The sequence below is a fragment of the Symphalangus syndactylus genome, chromosome 8 (genome assembly GCF_028878055.3).
Source record: "Symphalangus syndactylus isolate Jambi chromosome 8, NHGRI_mSymSyn1-v2.1_pri, whole genome shotgun sequence".
In the NCBI taxonomy this organism is placed as follows: domain Eukaryota; kingdom Metazoa; phylum Chordata; class Mammalia; order Primates; family Hylobatidae; genus Symphalangus; species Symphalangus syndactylus.
In genome coordinates, this window is record NC_072430.2 from 73,947,441 (window position 1) to 73,969,961 (window position 22,521).

At 36.7% G+C, this 22,521-nt stretch overlaps 1 protein-coding gene, 1 long non-coding RNA gene and 1 pseudogene across 7 annotated transcripts in view; 1 reads left to right on the forward strand and 2 right to left on the reverse strand.

The window, feature by feature from the left end:
* The window catches only part of UBR3 (ubiquitin protein ligase E3 component n-recognin 3), a 263,885-nt gene extending 251,876 nt beyond the window's left edge, over positions 1–12,009 (forward strand). For 2 of the 4 annotated variants that reach the window (XM_055289670.1, XM_055289672.1), the window contains exons 36-39: positions 1,251–1,430; positions 7,652–7,861; positions 8,392–8,531; positions 9,627–12,009. In XM_055289670.1, the coding sequence (XP_055145645.1) occupies positions 1,251–1,430; positions 7,652–7,861; positions 8,392–8,531; positions 9,627–9,744 (648 nt within the window). In that variant the 3' untranslated portion in view covers positions 9,745–12,009. Of the gene's footprint in view, positions 1–1,250; positions 1,431–6,484; positions 6,656–7,651; positions 7,862–8,391; positions 8,532–9,626 lie in introns of those variants that run through there. The other 2 variants (XM_063644665.1, XM_063644666.1) reach the window with 1 other exon arrangement.
* Positions 1–22,521, reverse strand: part of LOC129488025 (uncharacterized) — an 89,102-nt gene that overhangs the window by 62,905 nt on the left and 3,676 nt on the right. The window lies entirely within an intron of this gene.
* On the reverse strand, positions 4,908–6,125 carry LOC129488024 (ribosome biogenesis protein NSA2 homolog; annotated as a pseudogene).

The window sequence follows — 22,521 nt, forward strand, 5'->3', positions numbered from 1 at the left end:
TAAGCAAATTTTAGGGCGTGATGGAATTATGCTAAAACTTTATTGTGGTGGTGGATGCGTGACTATACATTTACCAAAATTCATTAAACTATACATAAAATGGTTGAATGTTATGATATGTGGATTTATAGCTCAGTAAAGTTTTTTAAAATGCCTTCTTCGTTAAACTATATAAATGGAAGATTTGTAAATTTCTAGATATTTGAAAATTAACGTTTCTCAGCCTGCATATAATTTTTCTTTTTCATCTGCATTTCTTCTTTGTAGCGTATTTCAGAATTTTGTACTTAATGTGCATAGTTTTGCAGACATTTGTGGAATGTCTGCTATGTGCCAAGCATTAGGAGGACAGAGTTCCTACTTCCAGAGAACTCACAGTCTTATGGAGAAGGCAGATTTGTTTTTAAAGTAATAGGAAATATAAATGCAAGAATAAAAGTGTTTACAAGGTATGAAGGACTAATTATATCTGAATGGAGCTGAGTGGTCTGAGGTTTCATTAAATGGTGTCAGGGAACGCTTCCCTAGTGAGCTGGAATTTGGAGGATAATAAGAATTGATTCTGTGGACAAGGGTGAGTAGACACATTAGCTTCCTATGTGGTCTTTCGGTTAAATAAAGAGGGATTGGGGAATGTATTTCTGTGTTTCTAAGACTAATAAGCTTCTTTAAAAATCAACTTTTAGGATATGAATTCTTGGTCACCGATATCTCTGGTACTTTTATTAGCAAATAGAGCTTCGGATTACCTGGCTCCTAACAATTCCACCCCCCTTTTTAAAACTGATTTTGTTTCACACTCATTCAAAGTCTAGGCACATTATTTAGCACTGTCTCTTGTGAATTCCGTGTTTTTACTATTGTTCCTTATCCACACTGACAACCTACACGTTTTAAACCAGAAATAACTTTCTCTTTGCCCCAAATTAACATTTGCTTTCATAGAGTAGCTAGGTTCTATAGAACCATTAGATATAACAACTCTATTTAAAAAATAAAAGTATAAAAGAAGCAGATGACATTTAGGAGTTATATTTCAAAGAGATGTATTTTGGGGATATTTAGATACAGCAGCTAGGAACCTTTTTCTCTCTTGTTTCTCCTACTCCCTTCACTTTTTTTCAGTTGACTCAGTTAAGAAAGTTTTCTTATTGTCTCAAAGTAATTGATGAGGATGACCCTTAAAATCTATGTAATAGGAAATGTTCTTTATGAAATATTTTGAGAATTTCCTATTTCATGTCTAAAAGGAAGAAGAAGAATTTTCAGTTCTTGCCAGCTGCCTGGGACTTCTGCCAACGTTTTACCAAACAGAACATCCATTCATCAGTGCCTCCTGTCTGGATTGGCCAGTTCCAGCATTTGATATTATAACTCAGTGGTGTTTTGAGATAAAATCGTTTACGGAAAGACATGCAGAACAAGGAAAGGTATGTTAAAAGAGTTGTACTAGCTAGCCACGGTGGTGATATGCTAATAGGTAAGAGAATAATGAAGACTGTTAAATTTTAGGTCATCTGTTTTTGACAGCAATTATAAAACTTGATTAAATTGAAAAAATGGTTTACTTATGTAGATTGTATTTATGAGTATAATGGCAGAAATATTTCCGCTAACAAAGGTAAGGCATTAGTCAATACTTTTAGTTTGTTGGGGGTCAGCAGATTTTTATTGAATACCTTAAGTAATCATAGGATTAGACCTGGTAGATACAAAGGAATTTTAAGGTAGACAAGGAATTTACATTTTTGTTTGAAGAACTGGCTTATATTTTAAAAAACAAATTGGATTCGCAGATCTAAAAGGTCATGTCTTTAACTTTAAAATTTGTTGGGCCTATGCTACCGGCTCAGCTAGTTAAAGGGTTTGTATTGAAGATGAGTAGAGTGAGAACAGCAGTGAGTGGCTGTGTATGCCATGGTTGGAGGCTCAGAATTCTAGAACTACAGTTTTTTAAAAATTGAATAATGTGATGAAAGTAGTATTTTGGGGAGTAATTCTGGTGTCTTTTTAGTGGATAAATTAAAGTAAGGATAAAGGGAAGCCAGAAAATATTTAGGTGGTGAAAAAAATCTAGACTATTTTTCTGATTGTAAAACTTGGAAAGTAACTAATGTAGGAGACATTGGAGAAAAATATAGGACTTGGTGACCAGATGTACATGACTTTAAGATCTTGAACTCCAATCATTAGGAGAGTAGTGTCTGGTATATATAGCTACAGTAGGAACATGCGGCTGCTTAAACACCATTGCTGATGCCCCACTGCCTATGGAAGAAGGTACGGACTCCTTTCATGGCATTCAAGGATCTTCACCATCTTGCTTGCCTTTCCATCTCATTGTATAGCCTTCCTCTGCCATTACCTTGCTCAAATCACAAAAGAATGTTTCATAAGTATGCTATACATTTTTAAACTTCTAGAACATTACTTATTGCTGTTACTAAAGCAACCTTCCTACCCTTCTGTTGAATTAATATAATCAGTTTGCTAAATAACATTTACCTTTGCTAAGATAAATGTGACTTCCTCCATGAAAATTTGTCTGATAGTCCATCTTCCTTACGTCCTAATCCTTTTTTTCTGTTCTATAAGGCTGTACTTTTGTGACTGTCTCTAACAGTTGCCATGTTTATTACATTTGTTTCTTTAATGTGTCTGAATGCGGGCTCCACAAAGCAGAAATTGTTTCTTATTTATCCCCAGTTTCTAGAAAGTGCCTCATATACACTAGTCACCTAATAAATATTTGTAGAACAATTAAGTTGTGGGGTGGTGTCATTGGCAGAAATAGAATGTATTAAAGGGGAGCCAAGTTTCAGGGAAAATGAGAATTTTAATTTTGAACGTCAAAGGGACAATAAAAAATTAATATTTCAGATGGATGTGTCAGACTAGATTTCATTTTTAAAACACTGGAGTGAATAATAAAAGATAAGCATAAGTTATAAATGTCCCTGCTTTTGTTCTTTTCCATTTCTTGCTGAAATCCTTAAAAAGATGCTATCTCATTTTATACCCTTTTTTTAAAAAAAAAAAGGAAAGGGAAATTCAAGTTAATTGAACCTTGTATATTACATATGCAAATATCTTCGTGTCTAGTAATTTCTTTATTCACAGAGCATATAGCAATAATTTGACATCATACTTTGATGTCTGAAAACCTATGCAGAATGACATGGAGTAAGAGATGGGTATAATTGTAGAACCAAGGCAGGGAAAAAAGTGATGAGCACACCCAGAGTTTGTCTTCATATGAGCCATAGGTTAAAATCAAGTCTACATTTTAGATGAATGATTATTGGTATGTATGCTGATGGAAAATAAGAATTTATCATTTTAAAATATTTAATCTTTTTATGTAATTAGGTGATAATTATTGTAGAGGCAGTGTAGTAGACATTTGATTTATTAATTTATGCTAATGCAGAATTTTTGCCAGTTATGTAAGTACACCACCATTTGACCTGTATCCTCACTTGTGTCCCTGCTCCACTCTTGTGTTCCTAACCCTGATCCTGACCCTAGGTCAACCAGATTCTCTTTCTCAGGAATGTTAAATCTGTATAGAGAGACTTAGCAGGGTAAATGGTGACAGGAGCTGTATAGTCCAACAGTACTACCCTTGAAAAACTGTCTGTGAATTACTACTTCTGAATTTTTTTTATCAGTTAAGATTTTTGTTTGGAAACAACAAAATCCAGTTCTGATTTAAAATAAGGAAAACCAAAGCAAACTATAACAGAAAAAAAAAAAACCAAGATTTATTGGAAGCATACTTGGTAACGTGCAGAATTGAAGAGCTTAACTGTCATCGCTTGGGAAGAAGAGAAACCACAAAGATCTCTGATCTGTTTTCTCTGAAGTGCTGCCACCAGATAACTAAGCTTCAGCTATTTTCCTTCCTTCCATTTGCATGCTCAAGGTTCAGATTCCTGGGAGAGAGAATCTGGTTGGCTTAACTGTTGTAATACATATACCCCAGTGGTGGGGCAGGATCTTGTGTTGGAGGCAGCCCCATCAGAACTGTATGGAGCAAGAAAAGGGGTTATTTTCCAAAAGAACTTATAATGTTATTAATATAAGAAAGCAGCAAAGGATGCTAGGAGGGTTTAAAAAACAAACTGGTGGCCCACTATTTTCACATCTTACCTGCCTGGCACATACACACCCTTCTTCTCATTCACAGTTTCACTTCTGCTGTTGAAAATGATGTAACCATATTACTTACGACTGCAAATGCATCTGTGACTTTCCCAAATAAGCAACCTGATGTCACATATAGTCCTTACATCATCAGGCCCCTCTGCATCCAGTAGCTCTGAGAGATGTCCGTTGTTCCTCTCATTTGTTGTACTCACACCCAGATGGTCTGGAAAATTTTAATTAGTACCTACTCACCCTGAATTCAATAGTAAGAGAATGAAAATGTTGCAAAGATATATGATACAGTAAGCAAGATTTGCAAGTAGTCATAAAGCTGTAGCTAATATACAGCCAAATATATATGACTTTCTTTTACCATCCGTGATCCAGCACACCTCAACTGATTGGATTTGTTTGAGCAAGGATGTGATACCAAACTAACTTTATTCTGAGAGGGCTGAGCTTCTGGCGATTGGTCCTGTCTTTGTTTCTATAAGGCTGTAATCATTCTGTGTTAAATTTCTGCCTTTCAAGCTTGGTCTATGGTGGGGGTGGTGGTAGGAGTTTTTAAGTTCCAAAATATGCTCTACCAATTGTATGGCAATATTTTTATTCTTCTTGATAGTCATGGTCAATCCCTCCAGGCAATGCGATAAGCCATCCTTGTGATGTTATAAACCGTACTAGAGGATAGATAGTACATAGCTTGTAAATCCACAGAAGAGTCCAGAATAGCAGTGAAGCAGAAATTTAAGATCGAATTTTTTTTTCCATTTTAATGTTTACAATTTAATAAATCTCTTGATTGCAGACATGTAAGGCTGTTTGGTAGTATTCAGAAACATCACAGTAATGGCAATGTTTTCAATTGGTGTGTAGTCTTCAATAAATATCTATGAAAGTGCTGTCAGACCAGTAAGACTGCACTTATACATCCATCATTTTCAGGATTGTTGGTAACCACAGCCTATTTTCCCCAAACAACCTTGCCTCCGTGTGTCACAAGGCCCAACTCACATTTACCTCAGTAACAGTACCTTTGGTAATAACACCCAAAGTTATATACATTGGGAATGAGAGACTCCTCTTGGAAATGAAGGACTCCTCTTTACACCAAGTATTGTTAGGCAAAAGGTGGCTTTCATTTCAGGATGTGTTACATGGGCTTTCTTGAAATGCAAGCCCATTGGCCTGATGAATCTTCCATAGATATGTAGTTTTCTTGTAAAGCCATCTCCAACAAAGCAGACTTTAGTAACCATCCTCTTCCATGCCTTCATCTTTCTCTTTCCTGTTGGAATAACTTTGAGACAGAGTCTCACTCTGTTGCCTAGGCTTGAGTGCAGTAGAGCAATCTTGGCTTACTGCAACCTCTTACTTCCTGGGTTCAAGTGATTTTCCTGCCTCAGCCTCCTGAGTAGCTGGGATTACAGGCGCCTGCCACCATGCCCAGCTAATTTTTGTATTTTTAGTAAAGACAGGGTTTCACCATGTTGCCCAGGCTGGTCTTGAACTCCTGACCTCAAATGATCTGCCTACCTTGGCCTCCCAAAGTTCTGGGATTACAGGCATGAGCCACTGCACCTGGCCTTGTTCGAATAACTTTTAACACTTCTGTATCTCCCTGGGCAAGTACATTTAGACAGAGGGACTTTCCATTTTCCTGCGTTCTCTTTTCATTTCGGCTTAATCATACTGGGAAGTACGTTAGCTTGAGGTTGTCCCTGTCTGTCCAGCAGGTACTGCTCCCTGTGGAGTCTTTTTTTTTTTGTTTGGTGTTTCTCTTTTCATGCATCTTGATGGTATTTTCTCAGCATGATGCTGTTTAAGATAAAGCTTAGCCTTCAGACCAATCATTTTCCTTGCCTTCTTTGAATGTTTATAAGCCTCTCAACTTTACTTCTTTCCCTTTTCTCATGGTAATCCAAATGATATCCATAGCATTTACAGTGTAGTTCAATATATTTGTTCTGTGGCATGGCACAGACGCAGCCCCTGGGGTACGAAAATGCTCTCAATTTTTGGGTCTCAGAGACCCATGAGCGAACTCCACACAGGCCGCAACAGGAAAGGCAAGACCAAATTTTAGGTGTAATCATGAGAGGTGCTACAACTGTTAAATACTTTCCACCTCTTGTTTCCCATACATATGCATTCCAGTTGTGTAAAAGGTCACCCATATATACTGGTTGCTGTTTAGAGCATACACATTCTGTAGGTGTTTTCTTCCAGCTGGTGCCATCTAAAAGTTTGTAAATTTCATGAATTTCATAATTTTTATGGCACTGAAAAAATCAATTTTGTAGTTCATGATTTAAAATACCACTGCTTTTTTCAGATGATTGAGTACATGTTAAGATCAGTGAATTCCATGGACATCCACCTGTTGCCTTACATCTCTCTTCATGAGGGAAATTATTGGAGGTAATGTGCTATGGGCTACTGGATAACATGCAGCCTAACCTATAATAAGTGTCGAGTTCAGTGAGGAGAAATTGTTATCCCTTCCCTTTAATGGAAGGGTTCCACTGTAATCAACTCGTTACAGAATGTGCCATCTTTGGGGTCCGGGGTTGGGTGCTGAGTATTGGCAAATGATGTATTGTATACTGTTCTTATCATTGCTTCCATGCACACTTAAACCATGAACTTGTTGATGAGGAACAAGCTAGCTTAGTTACTCCACTGATTTAGGTGGATTATGGCTCCATGTAGGTAATGTGAGATGATCTCCATTTAAATTGACTATTACTTACAGTTTCTTAAGATAATAGACTCACACTACATTTTATCTGTTTTAAGTGTGAATGGAGTAGCATCTAGAAAAATTTAGTGCTGTTGCCAGTATTTTTATACAGCTGCAAATAGTTAATAAAGCATACCCTTCAGGGAAATTTAACTAATTTGACAATTTTTTTATTCTTATAGCAAGAAATTTATGAAAAGAATTGTAGCCCAGCACTTATGGATATAAGAGATCTTAACAGCTTGAGGTGTAATGAATTGTACATACTGTAGGAAGGAAATTCTACATTATAAAGTATTAAAGTAGAAAAAATGAGTTATAACGATGATCTGCCCTAAAGAAAAAGCTAAAGAATTGTTTGAGAATGATCAAAACTTGGTTTTAAAAAATACGTAACTTTTAAAAACCTTTGCACTATGCCTGTTTAAAGTCAAATACAATTAGATGTATTTTCCCTGCATGCTTGGAGATGGTGTTTTTCTTTTAAAGTAATAACAAGTTTAAATGTTTTAAGGTGCTTAATCTAAAAAATTAAATCATATTGTAATTGGAAACTATAATACATTAAAATAGATAATGGTAACTGTTGAACTACTATTTTAGTCATGTATAAAATCGAAATGAGAGGAGTGTTCATAAAGAAAATAAGCCACATTCTTGGAGGCAGATTTTTCTTTCTGTAAAAATACATTTAAAAAATATATTGTGTTAGTGACTTAAATACATAAAACTAATGAATATTTTTGGATAATGTTTTAGGCCTTGCTTATCCAAGAGTCAAAATGGAAATTACCACACTTACTACAGTTGCCTGAGAATTACAACACCATTTTTCAGTACTACCACAGAAAAACCTGTAGTGTCTGCACCAAGGTTCCTAAAGATCCTGCTGTTTGCCTTGTGTGTGGTACTTTTGTATGCCTGAAAGGACTTTGCTGCAAGCAACAAAGTTACTGTGAATGTGTACTGGTAAGCAATAGTAGATAAAACAAAATTTATGAAAGCACAAATCTCATATCACAAGGAAAATATGGTCAAGCCATCTCTTCATATTAACTACTCTTTGAATTAAGTATATAATACATATAGGGATTGTGTGTGTTTTTTAATCCAGTAGAAGAGTAAAAAAAGAAAGTCTCTGAGGCTTTAAGTAAGTAAATCCTTCCTTAAGTACCATTCTAGTTCTCCTTTCACCTGCTATCCCTTTAATGGTATGCACTTTGGAATGTGCTGTGAAACAAAAGTCATCTGTGCTGTTGGAGATACTAGACTCTGAATTAGGTTGGCTCCTAATTGCTTCACTAGATATTCCTTACCCAAATACCTCTTAATGTATTAATAATAAAGTGTTAGGAATGGAGTTATAAGTTTAACTTAAATGAAATCTTACTATTTTTAAATCACTGTATTATTTAGAAAGCATTAAGATATTCTTGATTTTATTATAAAGCCTATTTGATTATGAAGTTCATTAATATATTTTTAATTTAATTTTTTAGCATTCTCAGAACTGTGGCGCAGGAACGGGTATTTTCCTTTTGATCAATGCATCAGTAATTATCATCATTCGAGGTCACCGCTTCTGCCTCTGGGGTTCCGTGTATTTGGATGCTCATGGAGAGGAAGACCGGGATCTTAGGTTAGATGTTCATGGACATATCCAGGTGTTTTATTGAAATTTGGTCAGTGAAAACCAATATGCTATTCCTGGCTTTGTAATTATAATTTTTTTTAATATTAAGAAATTCTGACAGTCATTAATTTAGAGCTATTTCTAGTTTTTCAGCTATTGTCCCTATCAATATGTTGAGGAAACATGAAAGTCCCTATCAATATGTTGAGGAAACATGAAACAAACCAAATTACCATGTGAGGTTTTTGCCACAAACAATCTGTTGGCCAGGCCCAGTGGCTCACACCTGTAATCTCAGCACTTTGGGAGGCTGAAGCAGGAGGATTGCTTGAGCCCAGAAGTTTGAGACCAGCCTGAACAACATAGTGAGACCTCATGTCTACAAAAAAATAAAAATAAATAAGCCAGGTGTGGTGGTTATACACCTGTGGTCCCAGCAACTCGGGAGGAGGTGGAAGGATCACTTGAGCCCGGCAGATGGAGGCTGCAGTGAGCTGTGATCGTGCCACTGCACACCAACCTGGGCAACAGAGAAAGACTGTCTCAAAAAAGAATCTAGTAAAAAAAGAAATGTGGTGGGTGTGGTGGCTCATGCCTGTAATCCCAGCACTTTGGGAGGCCGAGGTGGGTGGATCACTTGAGGTCAGGAGTTCGAGACCAGGCTGGCCAATATGGTGAAACCCCGTCTCTACTAAAAATACAAAAAATTAGCCAGGCATGGTGGCGGGCGCCTATAGTCCCAGCTACTCAGGAGGCTGAGGCAGGAGAGTGGCATGAACTCGGGAGGCGGAGCTTGCAGTGAGCCGAGATCGTGCCACTGCACTCCAGCCTGGGTGACAGAGTGAGACGCCATCTCAAAAAATAAATAAATAAATAAAAGATAAAAAAAAATTAAAAAGGAGGCAGGCATGGTGGTGAGCACCTATAATCCCAGCTACTGGAAAGGCTGAGACAGGAGAATTGCTTGAACCCAGGAGGCGGAGGTTGCAGTGAGCTGAGAGTGCTCCACTGCGAGAGACTGTCTCAAAAAAAAAAAAGAAAGAAATGCATGTGAAATCTTCCTTGTATGATATTAATACTTTTTTTTTCTTTTTGTTCTAGGCGAGGCAAACCTCTCTACATTTGTAAGGAAAGATACAAAGTTCTTGAGCAACAGTGGATTTCTCATACTTTTGATCACATCAATAAAAGATGGGGTCCACATTACAATGGGCTGTGATGCTCCACCTCAGCATTGCATCATATCATCATTTTTGCTACGAATTTATTTTTCAACAATAAGCTTTAACTTAATTTGGGGTATTAACACTTTTGCTGAGGGAGAAAAAGAAAACATACATTATGACGCCTTTCCAAAATTAGGTGCTTGGTAATCACGTTAATGGTATAATTTTTTTTTTAATATCTGGAGAACATTAATAACAAGTTAAATTATTCTTCAGTGGTCATTTTTTAAGTGCACAATTAATAAGCACAACTTGTTCACAAACTCATTCAGAAATTATTCTCCCAACAATGCATATCAGCTATTCATTGATACTTAGAGTGGGTGTGATTTATTTCACATTTTACTGCTTCTTTCTGTGTGTTTTAATTTGCATCTGCTAAGCATAATGCATCTTTTTTCCCCTGCCATTCTTGTGTTGATTTGAGAATTTTTCTATGTGTAATTAGAAAAAAATGTAAAACATGATTTATGTGAAATATTGTATAGTAAAAGTTGGTCTAATAGTAGAACTTTAAAATTTTTTCTTATTGTGAGGAATCTGTTAAAAGTTTAAGGCTTTGCTGAAAACTTAATTCATTCTCAGGAATTTCATAAATCTCCCCAGGTAAATAATTGAAATAGCTGTAAAATAAGTAGATAGCTGCTGTTAATACAGTACATTTTTGGGGGTATATGTGTGGTTGGGGGGTCCTTAAAAATCAAAATTTGCCATTTCAGTTGAATTACTAGAGGTAATAACAAATCTTACTATAAAATCAAGAGGTTTAAGAACATACACTGGGCAGATGTTGATTCCATGCATGCCCACCTTTTATTACCAAACAAGGTTTTGTTTATATGATTGTATTAGAAATGCTCAGACTTCCCCAGAAATGAACATAAACTTTGGAACTTCCTTTCAGCTCAAGAGGTTCAGCTATATTCTATTTGTGCAGTGTAATCACTGCTATTTCTGCTCGGTTTCCTAAAAGGAAAAAAAAAAGTGCAGTGGTGATGACCCTCATGAATGAGCCACGCTTCTGCATTCTTCTTAGAAACTGCTGTGAAAAACAATTTATGTTTGCAGGGTTTAAAAATCAGTAAAAATGGGAATGATTGAGCTAAAACCCACTCTATGAGAAGGAAGATTACTGAAAAGCATGTGACATGTTACTACAAAGATTTTTTTTCCTAAATGATTCAGTAATTGGATGATTATTTAATATATAGTGCTATCAAGCAATCCCTGGTACTTTGGACTTCCATGGCTTGTTACATAAAATTACATTTTTACATGTAAAAATAAACTAAACAAATCTAATGATAAAGTATAAAAATAACGTCAGATCCATGTTCTAAAAAATTTTTGTAATGACATGACATTACAAGAGTATAAAAATGGACATTAAATGATGGCCTTGCATTAAAATACGGGAAGCAGAGCAGTACATATTCAAATGTATTCAGAAAGTCAAAAAATTACCTATAGTTCTACAATAAAATACATGGAAATAGCTTGCTATTTTTATATACATTTCCAAAATATTAAGATAACTTTCTGTAAGACTCAATGATTCTGTTTGACTAAATAGCTGTCCTTTCCAACACATTGCTACTTTTTTAAATACTGTATCATAAGTTCAGCCTGTCGTACTTTTTGCATTGATCATTATGAATACCAGACCATTTGTAAGTGTGGTTGAAGAGCAAAATGCTAATTGACATCTCTAGTAAATACTGTTACAGGATTCATGAACTTGAATAATTCTACAGTTTGAAACTCTGATGCTATATATACATGGTATAATGTATTCAGACTTTGATTACTACTTATTTAAAATGGAATGTTTTATGGTTGTGCATATGGATGTGAAGTGAAAATATTAGCCTTAACTTTAAAATTTGGGTGTTTGATAGTGTTTATTTTGATATTGGTGAATTAGTCACCAGTACATTTTAAAAAAGCACTTGGTTGAAAATTGTACTTGAATACATACATGCATGCTGCTAAACTAGAACTTTAATTTTTCCCCATAACTTTTATAAGTCCCATTTATAAACCCACTTTTAAAAATAACAGGTCCAAGTTAGAGTGATGTGTGTATATTATTCAAAAAAATGTACTGGTGTGATATCTTGTATGAATGATCATTTAAATACAGTACATTACTGTAGAAGCTAAATTGATCTTTATAATTAAGCAGAAATTACAAAACTAGGAATAATCAACATTGTAAGATATGTTAATAAAAACCTGCTGTCATTTGGTTTGTGAAAGGTCCTTAAAATGTTTACTGCTTACATGTTTTTTTTTTTTTCACCAAAGATATTGACAGTAATATATGTGAGTGAACATGGCTGAAAAGATCAAAGCACAACATAATTAGTAGTTGCTTTAGGGTGGAGTAAGTGTAAAGGGTTTGCTTTGCCTTTTTTATTTGCAGAGAGTTCTTCTTCAGTCCTTGTCTCATAATCAATGCACAGTCTTTGCTAAGTGTGTGTGTTTGGTAGGGGGAGAAGGAAATGGTTTTGTAGATCTGAGGAACTGTAGTCTCTGTTCTTTTCTGAAAGTTCCCAGCCAGACTTCAGAAATGTTTAGTGCTTTATGAGAACGTTTATTTTGAGTGGTTTGCATTCTTGTTTGAATTGACAGTACTCACCCCTACCTCTCCGTCCTGAAGCTCACCAGCCATTTATCAGCTAGCAGTCCGTTTCTCTTCAGACCTTTCTCTGTTTTATGTATTCTGATATTTACTGATTCCTATGACTTAGAAAAAGATGCTGACTAAAAGCACTGAAGGCTTAGAGGAAACAGCAATATGGGAGGAGATGTGGTCTAAGACTCTCTGTATTATCTCCAGGATTCTAATTGCTGACTCTCAAATGGCTGTTGATGGCTTATATTTGAGATCATATTTGGGGTTGCGGGGGACACAAAGCATGGTTTTAACCACTAGAATCAAATCAACAAGAGAAGATTAATTCATTGGTGAGGATGCCTGATAATTGATGATTGTGGGAGAGCAGATGACTTATGACTGTGTCTCAGTCCCATTCACAGCACATAATTCTTTCTTCTGCCTTATGATCTGGCTAGATGATATCAAGCACTGCTTAGTTCAACAGGGATGAGCTGGAGTGGGCAAAACAGCAACACAATCACTTCTCTATTTGTGACACTTCAAGCTCCCTATTAATGAGGCATATCAGGTATGGAAGAGCTATGACCTGCCATCTTAGTGTACAGTAATCTCCAAGCAGTGGAATGAATGTGACTTCAGCTGATGCAACACAGTGAAAACACACAATGGAACCTTGTGTAGAGCTGCCTTTGTGCAAGTTAAATTAATGTAAGATGTGACAGTACCAAAATCAGTGAGGTAGAGCCCAAGAGCAGACCAGAAGGAGTGGGGTCAAGAGCACAGATAAAAGCTTCAGGTTGAGGGGAAAAGATACAAGAGAAAAGGAAAGAAAGTCTAGAGCAAAATAAGAGGATTTGTGTCTGATTCTCTCTTCTCTTGGTGACAAAGGAGCAGGATCATGTACCGAGAGTGAACAGTCCTAGCATATCTGGGGGCTTGAGATAAGTGGCAAAAGCTTAGACATATGCTAGGAGAGAGAACTGGCCAGAAATAAGGGGAAGCACCACTGAAGTTACATTGACAGCCGAGTGGGGTTAGAAAACCCAAGTTTAATGGAGACAGAAAGATTCTGTAACTTTATGGAGCCCCTGAGTTGAGCAGCTTAGGACCTGAAGGATAGAAATTAGGCTGCTAAATTAACTGGGGTTTGGAGACACAGATACAATATGTAAAGGGTGCAATATAAGTTGATAAGAGAATTAGGGGTGCTGGTTGAAATGAGTGTGGGGTTCATGTTGGATTTGTAGGATAAATTGAGGGGCGTAGGATTGGAAGACACAATAAGATTTAATAAGACAATGAAATCTTTCAAAGTTTTCTTTTGAACTTATGCAAAATTGCTTCAATGTTGAAGCATTTAAGTTCATTTATTTAGTAAATATTTATTGCCCTCCTCCTGCGTACCAAGCACTGTGATAAATACTGGAAATACAGTGGAAAAGAAGTCAGATAGTCCCTTCTCTCACCTCGCTTTCTGTATGATTAGTGTTACAAATGGTATGTGTGTTTGGAGGAGAAGAGAAGTAGAGTAGAAGGTGCTGTAGATGGACCCTCTAAACCAGACTTGGGTATATGAGGAGGCTTCCAGTGGGGAGAGATGATGATTCCCAAATATTGTGTAGGTGATATCTGGGTGAAACAAGTGTGAAGAATAGTGATTCAGGCAGGCATAGAGAATACTGTTTGTTTGCAAAGAGTTGAGAGAGCACTTTGCATGTGGATGTGAAAGGGAATCATTTTGACTGTAAGCATAGGTGCTTTTGAGAGGTAGGTAAAATCTAAATTACAAAGAATTTTGTAAGCCATGCTGAGGGTTTTAGACTTTTTTAGAGAGCAATGGGAAGGCATTTTAGGGCTTTAGATAGTAGAGTGACATCAGATTTGCATTAGAAAAGTCAACCTGGCTGCACTCTGGAGAAAAATCCACTGGAGTGGAGAAACCTGCCAGGTGTCTGTTGAAAGACTCCAGATAAAACATGATAGTTGGCTCAAGTAGGGAGTTGTGGTGGGTACAGAGAGATGTGGACAGTATCTGAAGAGAGTTGACAGAATGCAGTAACATAAGGGATGGCCAAGAATATTGAGTGCCTAAGGTGTGCCAGATACTAAAGTAAGTTATAGGGATCCCACGTTGAACAAGACAGAAAGGGTCAGTGTCTGCCTACAGTCTGGTGGAAAACAACACTGATTATGATTACAGTTCAATAGGATGTTATCAGCAAGTTAGGCTATGGGAATCAATAGACTCGTTTAGTTTGGGAAGTTCACAGGTTACATGGAAGAAATGATATTTAAGCCGAGACCTGCCTGAAAAAGTGAGCTAAGTGAAGGAGGGAATGGGGGAAGGCATTCTGAAGAGTGCAGCATATAGACCCTGAAATAAGAATAAGCAGGGTTGCACTCAGGAAACTAAAGGAAGTACAGTATGGTTGAAGCATAGAAAGCAGAAGAGCATGTGGTAAGAGCTGGTGCAGGAACAACAGGCAGGAATCAGATCATGGCTTCTTGAGTAATGTTAGGGATGTTGGGCTTTGTGGCCTCTATTTTGGTTATTGCCTCAGTTTAGAGCAGAGGGTCAACAAACCTTTCTATAAAGGGCCAGATGGTTTCTGTCACAACTATTAATCTCTGCCATTATAATACAGAAGCATCCTAGACACACACACACACACACACACATATATGCATATGGATGTATATGTGTGTGTGTGAATGGGCATGGCTGTGTTCCAATAAGACTTAATTTACAAAAGCAGTCTGTAGGCCAAGAGAATGAGAGGAGGGGAACAGGAACATTTGGAAAAACCATTCAGGAGGGTAACTCAGTAGCCAGAGGAGAGATGAGGATGGTGTATGATGTATACTAGGGCAGTGACAGAAACCACTTATGTTCTGGCGTGATGGTTGGTTTGTTATTTCATGAGCTAGAATCAACTTTATCCAGGTATAAAGTTGAATGTGATGTGTACAGATATTGACCAGTTGAAAGTGAGGCTTTTGTTAGTCATCCAAATGGGGATGTGATAATTGATGGGTTTGAAGGGTAGATGCTCAGGGGAGTCATCACCAACAAATTGTAAATGAAGCCGTGGGAATGGATCTCATCCAGAGAGAAAAGGGCCTGTGCTAATACCCTTAAATACTATCTTCGTTTAGAGGACAAGCAGAAGATAGTTAGCCTAAGGACAAGATTGATGAGAGGTGCAGATAGGAAGGGGAAAATTTGGAATGTGAAATCCTAGAAGGAATGATGTTTTTTTAAAAAGAACCAGTCAACAAGTATCAAGTTCTGTGGAGAGGTTAAGAGCCAAAATGTATTCATTGGATTTTGTGACAAAAGAGGCAATTGATATCCTTGATGAGGATAGTTTTGGTGACGTGGTTGGGGTAGAAGCCAGAACATGGCTTTTGGTGTTACAAAGTAGAAAATTTGACAATAAAGTGGAGGAGTAGAACACAGTTTCCTTACTCTCCCTGGCATGGTCAGGACTTCTGCAGGACACCTGGATGTGTTTGCACCAAAACCTACTTCTAATTAGATGTTGTGTTTAGTCTGATGGTATTGTTTACCATTTGAGTTACTTCTCCTTACATGAATATATCAATTAGGAATGTGTCCTGTTTCAAGCCGCAGAAAACCTGACTAAGAAATGGCCTAAAGAAGTAAGGAGTTTATTAGTTTCAGGCAAAAGAAAGGCTGAGGCAGACATACAAGGAAGGGGCTGCGGCTCAAGGGAATCAATATGGATCTCAGCTTCTCTTGTTTTCCTTTTCCATACCATTAGATTATAGGTTTTATCCTCATGGCTGCAAGATGGCTGCTAATATCCAGGCTGCTATGAGGATGAAAGCGAGATAGTAGCTAACCTCATTTTCCAGGCAGGATAAAAGCAAATGGGCCAAAAGCCTTCTCCTAAGCCTTTATCTTTTGCTCAACAAGAGAAGCCCTTTCCTGGTGCACTTGTACCTACATCTCATTAGTCAGTAATGGTAGGTGGCCGCTACAAAATGCGAGGAAATCTGGAGGGGCGGTGGGGGGAATTTTAGCTTGCGAGCTGCTATGCTAAAGGAATCCAAAGGCAAAAAGGATTGTGAGTGGCTTTTTGGTGGCTAATTCAATATCTGCCACACTTTGGTTTCTTATCTGTGCAATGGAAACAATAGCTAATGTGATGATTAAATGAACATAGACGCTGTTGCTTCCAGTAATGGCACAGTAAGTGATTCAGACTGTATTAGTTATCGCTGTGTTTCAGATTACTGTAAAACATAATGCCATGAAACAGTACACATTACATCACACTTTCTGTGGATCAGGAATCCAGGAGCAGCTTAGCTGGATGATTCTGGCCCAGAGTCTTTTACAAGACTAAATTAAGGTGTTAGCCACAGCAGCAGTCATCAGAGGCTTGATCGGGGTTGGAGAATCTGTTTCTAAACTCACTCATACAGTTGTTGGCCAGAGACTTCAGTTTCTTACCCTGTGGGCCTCTCCACGGTGCTGCTAACAACGTAGCAGCTGATTTTCCACAGAAGAAGTGACCCAAGAGAGGGAGACACAGAACACATAAAAAAGCATGCCTTAAAAAAAAAAAAAAAAAAGCATGCCTACAAGGAAAGCCCAGGTGTCTTTTATCACCTAATCTTAGAAGTGGCATATTATTTCTGCCAAACATGCCAACCCTGAGACCATGTAGGAGGTTACACAAGAGTCTAAATACTGGGGGGAGGAGGGATCATTAGGGGCCCATCTTACTGAAGAAAAAATGCCAAATGAGTGGGCAAAAATTGAAGAACCAGGTTTGCATTGTTTCATGGTACGTGTGAATTACAAAAGGAAAGATTGTAGCTTTACAGAAGAGAAACCTGATAGATAAGTGATTAAAATTCATTATTACCAATAAAGACTTAATAAACCCCTAAATATGATTCACTGAGAAGTTATATAGTATCATTACTGCAATATAACTGCAAATGTTGCATAACTTTATTCTAATCATGTAAAAACATAGGACAAAGTCAACCAGAGGACGTTCTACAAAATAACTTACCAGTACTCTTTGAAAGTGTCAAAATGAAAGAAGAGGAAAAATCAAAGAATTGTTACAGACTGTAGGGGACTGAGGAGATATAACTAAATGCAATGTGAAATCTTGGACAAAATCCTGACACCAAAAATAGATAATAATGAGAAAACGCAAAATCCAAATAAAGTCTGTTGTTTAGTTAATAGTATTTAACTAATTTCTGATTTTGATGATTGTGCTATGTTTCTGTGAATTGTTATATTAGGGGAAGCAGAGTCAAGGATATACAGGCACTCTGTGCATTATTCATGCAACCTTCTGTATATCTAAAATTTATTTAAAAATAGGAAGTTTTTTTTTTTAGAAAAGACCAATAACCTAAGAAAGCTTTCCTCAAATAAAAAGACCTGAGTTCATATTGAAAGAGCCCACAGAGTACCAGGAAAATTGATCATCAGTAGTAAATTTCAAGACATACCCTTGAAAAACTAACTATAAAGACAAGTTCCCAAGACTTAACAGAGAGAATTAGACTGGGTATTAGACTTTTGACAAGCAAGAACAAGGCAAAATTGAGCAGAATTTTCAAGAACGCCTCAAGGAAAGAAAGTGTAAGCCAATGATTTTATGTAAGGTCATGCTGTCCTTTAGGCATCAGATCATAGAAAAATAGTTTAAAGTATGCCTACGTCAGTCTTTCCAGTGAAAATCTACTAAAAGATTGGCTTGATTTAACCACAAGTAGACTGGAGGAAACTTCAACTAGACTGTTGAAGTGGAGGTATTAATTGTACTCCAGCTCTAAAACAAAATAAAATCTTGGCCACAGACTGCTATTACTCTCCAGTGCCTGGAAAAAAATATCCTCTCTGGAGACTGATGACATCATCCTAATTCTCAAACTATTTCTGAAAGTGTGTCAAGTAAACAAACATGATGAGACAATACACAAAAGCCAGAATCAATAGAGAAATAATAAAAACAGATCACAGGGACTCCAGTTGTTACAATTACTTGACTCATGTAATTTTTTATTTGAAAAAATTTTAGAGATTCTAGTCCTGAAAAGATAACCAAAAATAAGAACTAAATGGAGCTGTTTATCAGATGAAATACAGCTAAAGAAAGACTTGGTAAACTGGGTTATAAATTAGAAGGAGGCATATAGAATAGAACACAGAGACTAAAAGATGAAAAAGGAGTAAGAGGTAAAAGACATAAAGCACCCTGTGAAAACACCAAACACACTTGTAATTGGAGCCCCAGGAAGGGAGAGGAGAGAGAATATGGCAGAGACAATATTAGAAGAGATAATGGCTGAGAATTTTTCAGAAGTGATGAATGACATTGAACCATAAATTCAGGAAGTTCAAAAGATCACAAATAGGATAAATGGAAAATAATCCATACCTAGAGAAATAATAGTGAATAAAAAGTATCTTAAAAACTGCTCAGTGGAAAAAGGATGGATTACCTCAAAAGGCTTCTGTCTTCTTAATAGTAACATTGGAATCAGAGCAATAGAAAAATATCCTCAAAATGTGGAAAGAAAATAACTCTTAACCGAAGATCCTCTACACAACAAATACTCCTCAAAAATGATAGCAAAATAAAGACATTAAAATAAAAATGGAGTGAATGTAACAGCAGCATAACCACAGTAAGGAAGGAAAGCACAAAAAGGTTTTGGGCAGAAGGAAAATAAGCCCTGGTGGAAGATTAAATTTTGGCAAGAAAATAAAAATTGTGAATGTATGTATATTATAACTAAATGAACACTTTCTGCATAAAATGATTATGATACTGCATTATATGGGATTTCAGTATGTGTGTATGTTCGTGTTTAACAGAAATATAAGCAGACGGGGATAGATATTCCAAAGTCCTTGCATTATCTCAGAAAATGGTGAAGGTTAATATTATACTTAGGACATAGTTTTAAGTCCTTGTTGCCTTAGATTAGGCAATCATTTCCTAGATATAACATCTAAAGCAGGGAGCCCCTAACCTCTGGGCCACGGACCCATACCAGTCCAAGGCCTGTTAGGAACCAGGCTGCACAGCAGGAGGTGAGTGGCTGTGAACAAAACTTCATCTGTATTTATAGCCACTCCCCATGGCACCCATTACTGCCTGATCTCCACCTCCTGTCAGATCAGTGGTGGCAGCAGATTCTCATAGGAATGTGAACCCTATTGTGAACTAGCATGCGAGGGATTTAGGTTGCTTGCTGCTTATGAGAATCTAATGCCTGATGATCTGTCACTGTTTCCCATCACCCCCAGATTGGGCTATCTAGTTGCAGGAAAACAAGCTTAGGGCTTCCATTGATTCCACATTATGGTGAGTTGAATAATTATTTCATGATATATTAGAATGTAATAATAGAAATAAAGTACACAATAAATGTAATGTGCTTGCATTATCTAGAAACCATGCCCTCGCTCCCACCCCCCAGTCTGAAAAAACTGTTTACCACAAAACCAGGCCCTTGCACCAAAAAGTTTGGGAACCACTAATCTACAAAGCACAAGCAATTGCCCACCCTTCAAAAGGAAAAATTTGACTTCACTGAAATTTGAAACTTTTGTGCTTCAAAGGACACTATCAAGAAAATGAAAAAACAACCCACAGAATGGGAGAAAATATTTTCATATCATGTATTTGCTAAGCCTTCATGTCCAAAATAAAGAACTGCTATCAACAGTAAAAGGACAACCCACTTAAACAATAGGCCAAGGACTTGAATACTTTGATCTGAGGAAGATATACAGAAGGCAATAAGCACATGAAAAGATTTCAACATCATTCATCATGACGGAAATGGAAATCAAAACCACCATGGAATACCACTTCACACCCACTAGGATGGCTTTAATGAAAAACATGAACAGTAAGTGTTGAGGAGGATGTGGAGAAATTAGACTCTTCTTCGTTGCTGGTAGGTATGTGAAAGGATGCTGTGTTCCCTCAAAAAGTTAAACAAAATTGCCACATGACCCAGCAATTCCATTCTTGGCTATTTACCCAAGAGAATGAAAAAATATGTTCACACAAAAACTTGCACACAAATGTTTACACAGCATTATTCATAATAGTGAAAAATGTCTGGCAACCAATGAATAAGCAAAGGGTGGTATATCTGCATGGTGGAATATTATTCAACCATAAAAGGAATGAAGTACTGATACATGTTACAACATGGACGGACCTTAAAAACATGCTCAGTGAAAGAAGCCAGACACAACGGCTACAAAAGAGGCCATTTATATGACATATCCAGGATAGGCGTCTTTATACAGATAGAAAGTAGATTTGTGGTTGCCGGGGGTTGGGGGAAGGGAAATACAGAATGACTGCTAATAGGGACGGAGTTTCTTTGTGGTGAGTGGAAAACATTCTGGAATTAAAAAGTGATCATGGTTGCACAACGTTGTGAATGTGATAAAAACCAGTCAGTTATGCTCTTTAAAAGAATACGTTTTGTAGTATGTAACTGTACCTCAAAAAATCAAGTGACAATCATATGCACTCAAAGTAGCAATGCATATTAGTTATTTAGCCTGCATTTTGACAAATTCTGTGATAAGGTGGGAAAAATACATAGTCATTAGAGATGAGTATAGGTCTGGGTTCAAATCCATTCCACCCCTTAATGGCTGTGTGATCCTGGGAAAATCTCACTGAAATCAGTTTTCTCCTCTGTATAATGGAGATAATAGTTCACTTGACGCTTGTGGTGAGGATAGCTGTAATGTGTAAAAAGATACTTGTAAAGATCCAAAACAGCTGGATCCTTTGAAATGACAAACCCAAACCAAAAAATATTTCAAAAAGACTGATATAATAGCTGACAATCTCTACAATAAGCTCACAAAATATTGAGTTTATTTGTAAATATACGGTATTTGCAGAAAGAAAAGAAGTAGTGGTCTGAACTTGGGAGACCTGGAGATCCTTCAAAAGAAAAATGAAGAGGTTGACTTAGACTTAAGTTCTTCAGGAAGAGAGACTGCACTACTCACCTTCTTAGCCCCATTGCATTTTACTTCACCTGATATATGGACATACTTCATACATGTTAATGAAAGAAGAAGAGTAATATTATACCTTGGAAAGTTGATTTCTAGGGTAGGTTTTTTGAAAATTTTTCAGATAGAGTATAAAGAGGGTAAAACTTCCAAACTAATGTGGGAGTGGATAATGCAATAATAAAAAGCAATCTAAAATAATAAGTGAAAAAGAAATGTAGCCAGTGAAAAATAAAAGTACAATAAGAGGGTGGTATTTAAGTTCACACGGTAATTACATTAAATTGCAAATGATCTGAATTCCTAGTTAAAAGACAAAGATTGTCAGACTAAATAGAAAACGAACACATGCTGTTTACAAGAGATACGTATAAAACAATTACTGCTATATTTTAAATTACTCTGATAAAGATTAGCTACCAAAAAAGTAGCTATGGGTCATATATTGAATGGTGAGAGATTGAAAGCTTACCTTTGAGATTGGGAACAAGGTAAGATGTCCTATTTAGTTCAATAAGACAAGCAAAGGAATAAAAAGTATAATGATAGAATAAATAAAACTCATTTTTCAGTGATGATATGATTGTGTACACCTGATATATGTACACAGAAAATTCAGATCTACAGATGTACTATTCCAATTAACGTCAATGGGTTACTAGAAATAATTTCTAATAATCTGATAAGTAATTTCTATCAAAAATAAAAAAATTTAAAAGTTACTATCTAAAAGCATACAAGTATCAAATTTCTGAGCAATAAAAGATTTGTAAGACTTCTTTAGATAAAACAATAAGATATCAATAAGAATCAAAGAGAACCTAATTAAACATGTACATGTTAAAAATTGGTAGACTCATTGTAAAGATAGTCTTCCTTAAATGTATCTATAATCAGTGCCAATGCAGTAAAAATTCAAAGATAGAAAATTCAAGGATGAATCTAAATTTTATATAGAAGTGTAGACATCGGCCAGGCGCTGTGGCTTATGCCTGTAATCCCAGCACTTTGGGAGACCAAGGCGGGAGGATCACGAGGTCAGGAATTCAAGACCAGCCTGGCCAACATGGTGAAACCCTGTCTCTACTA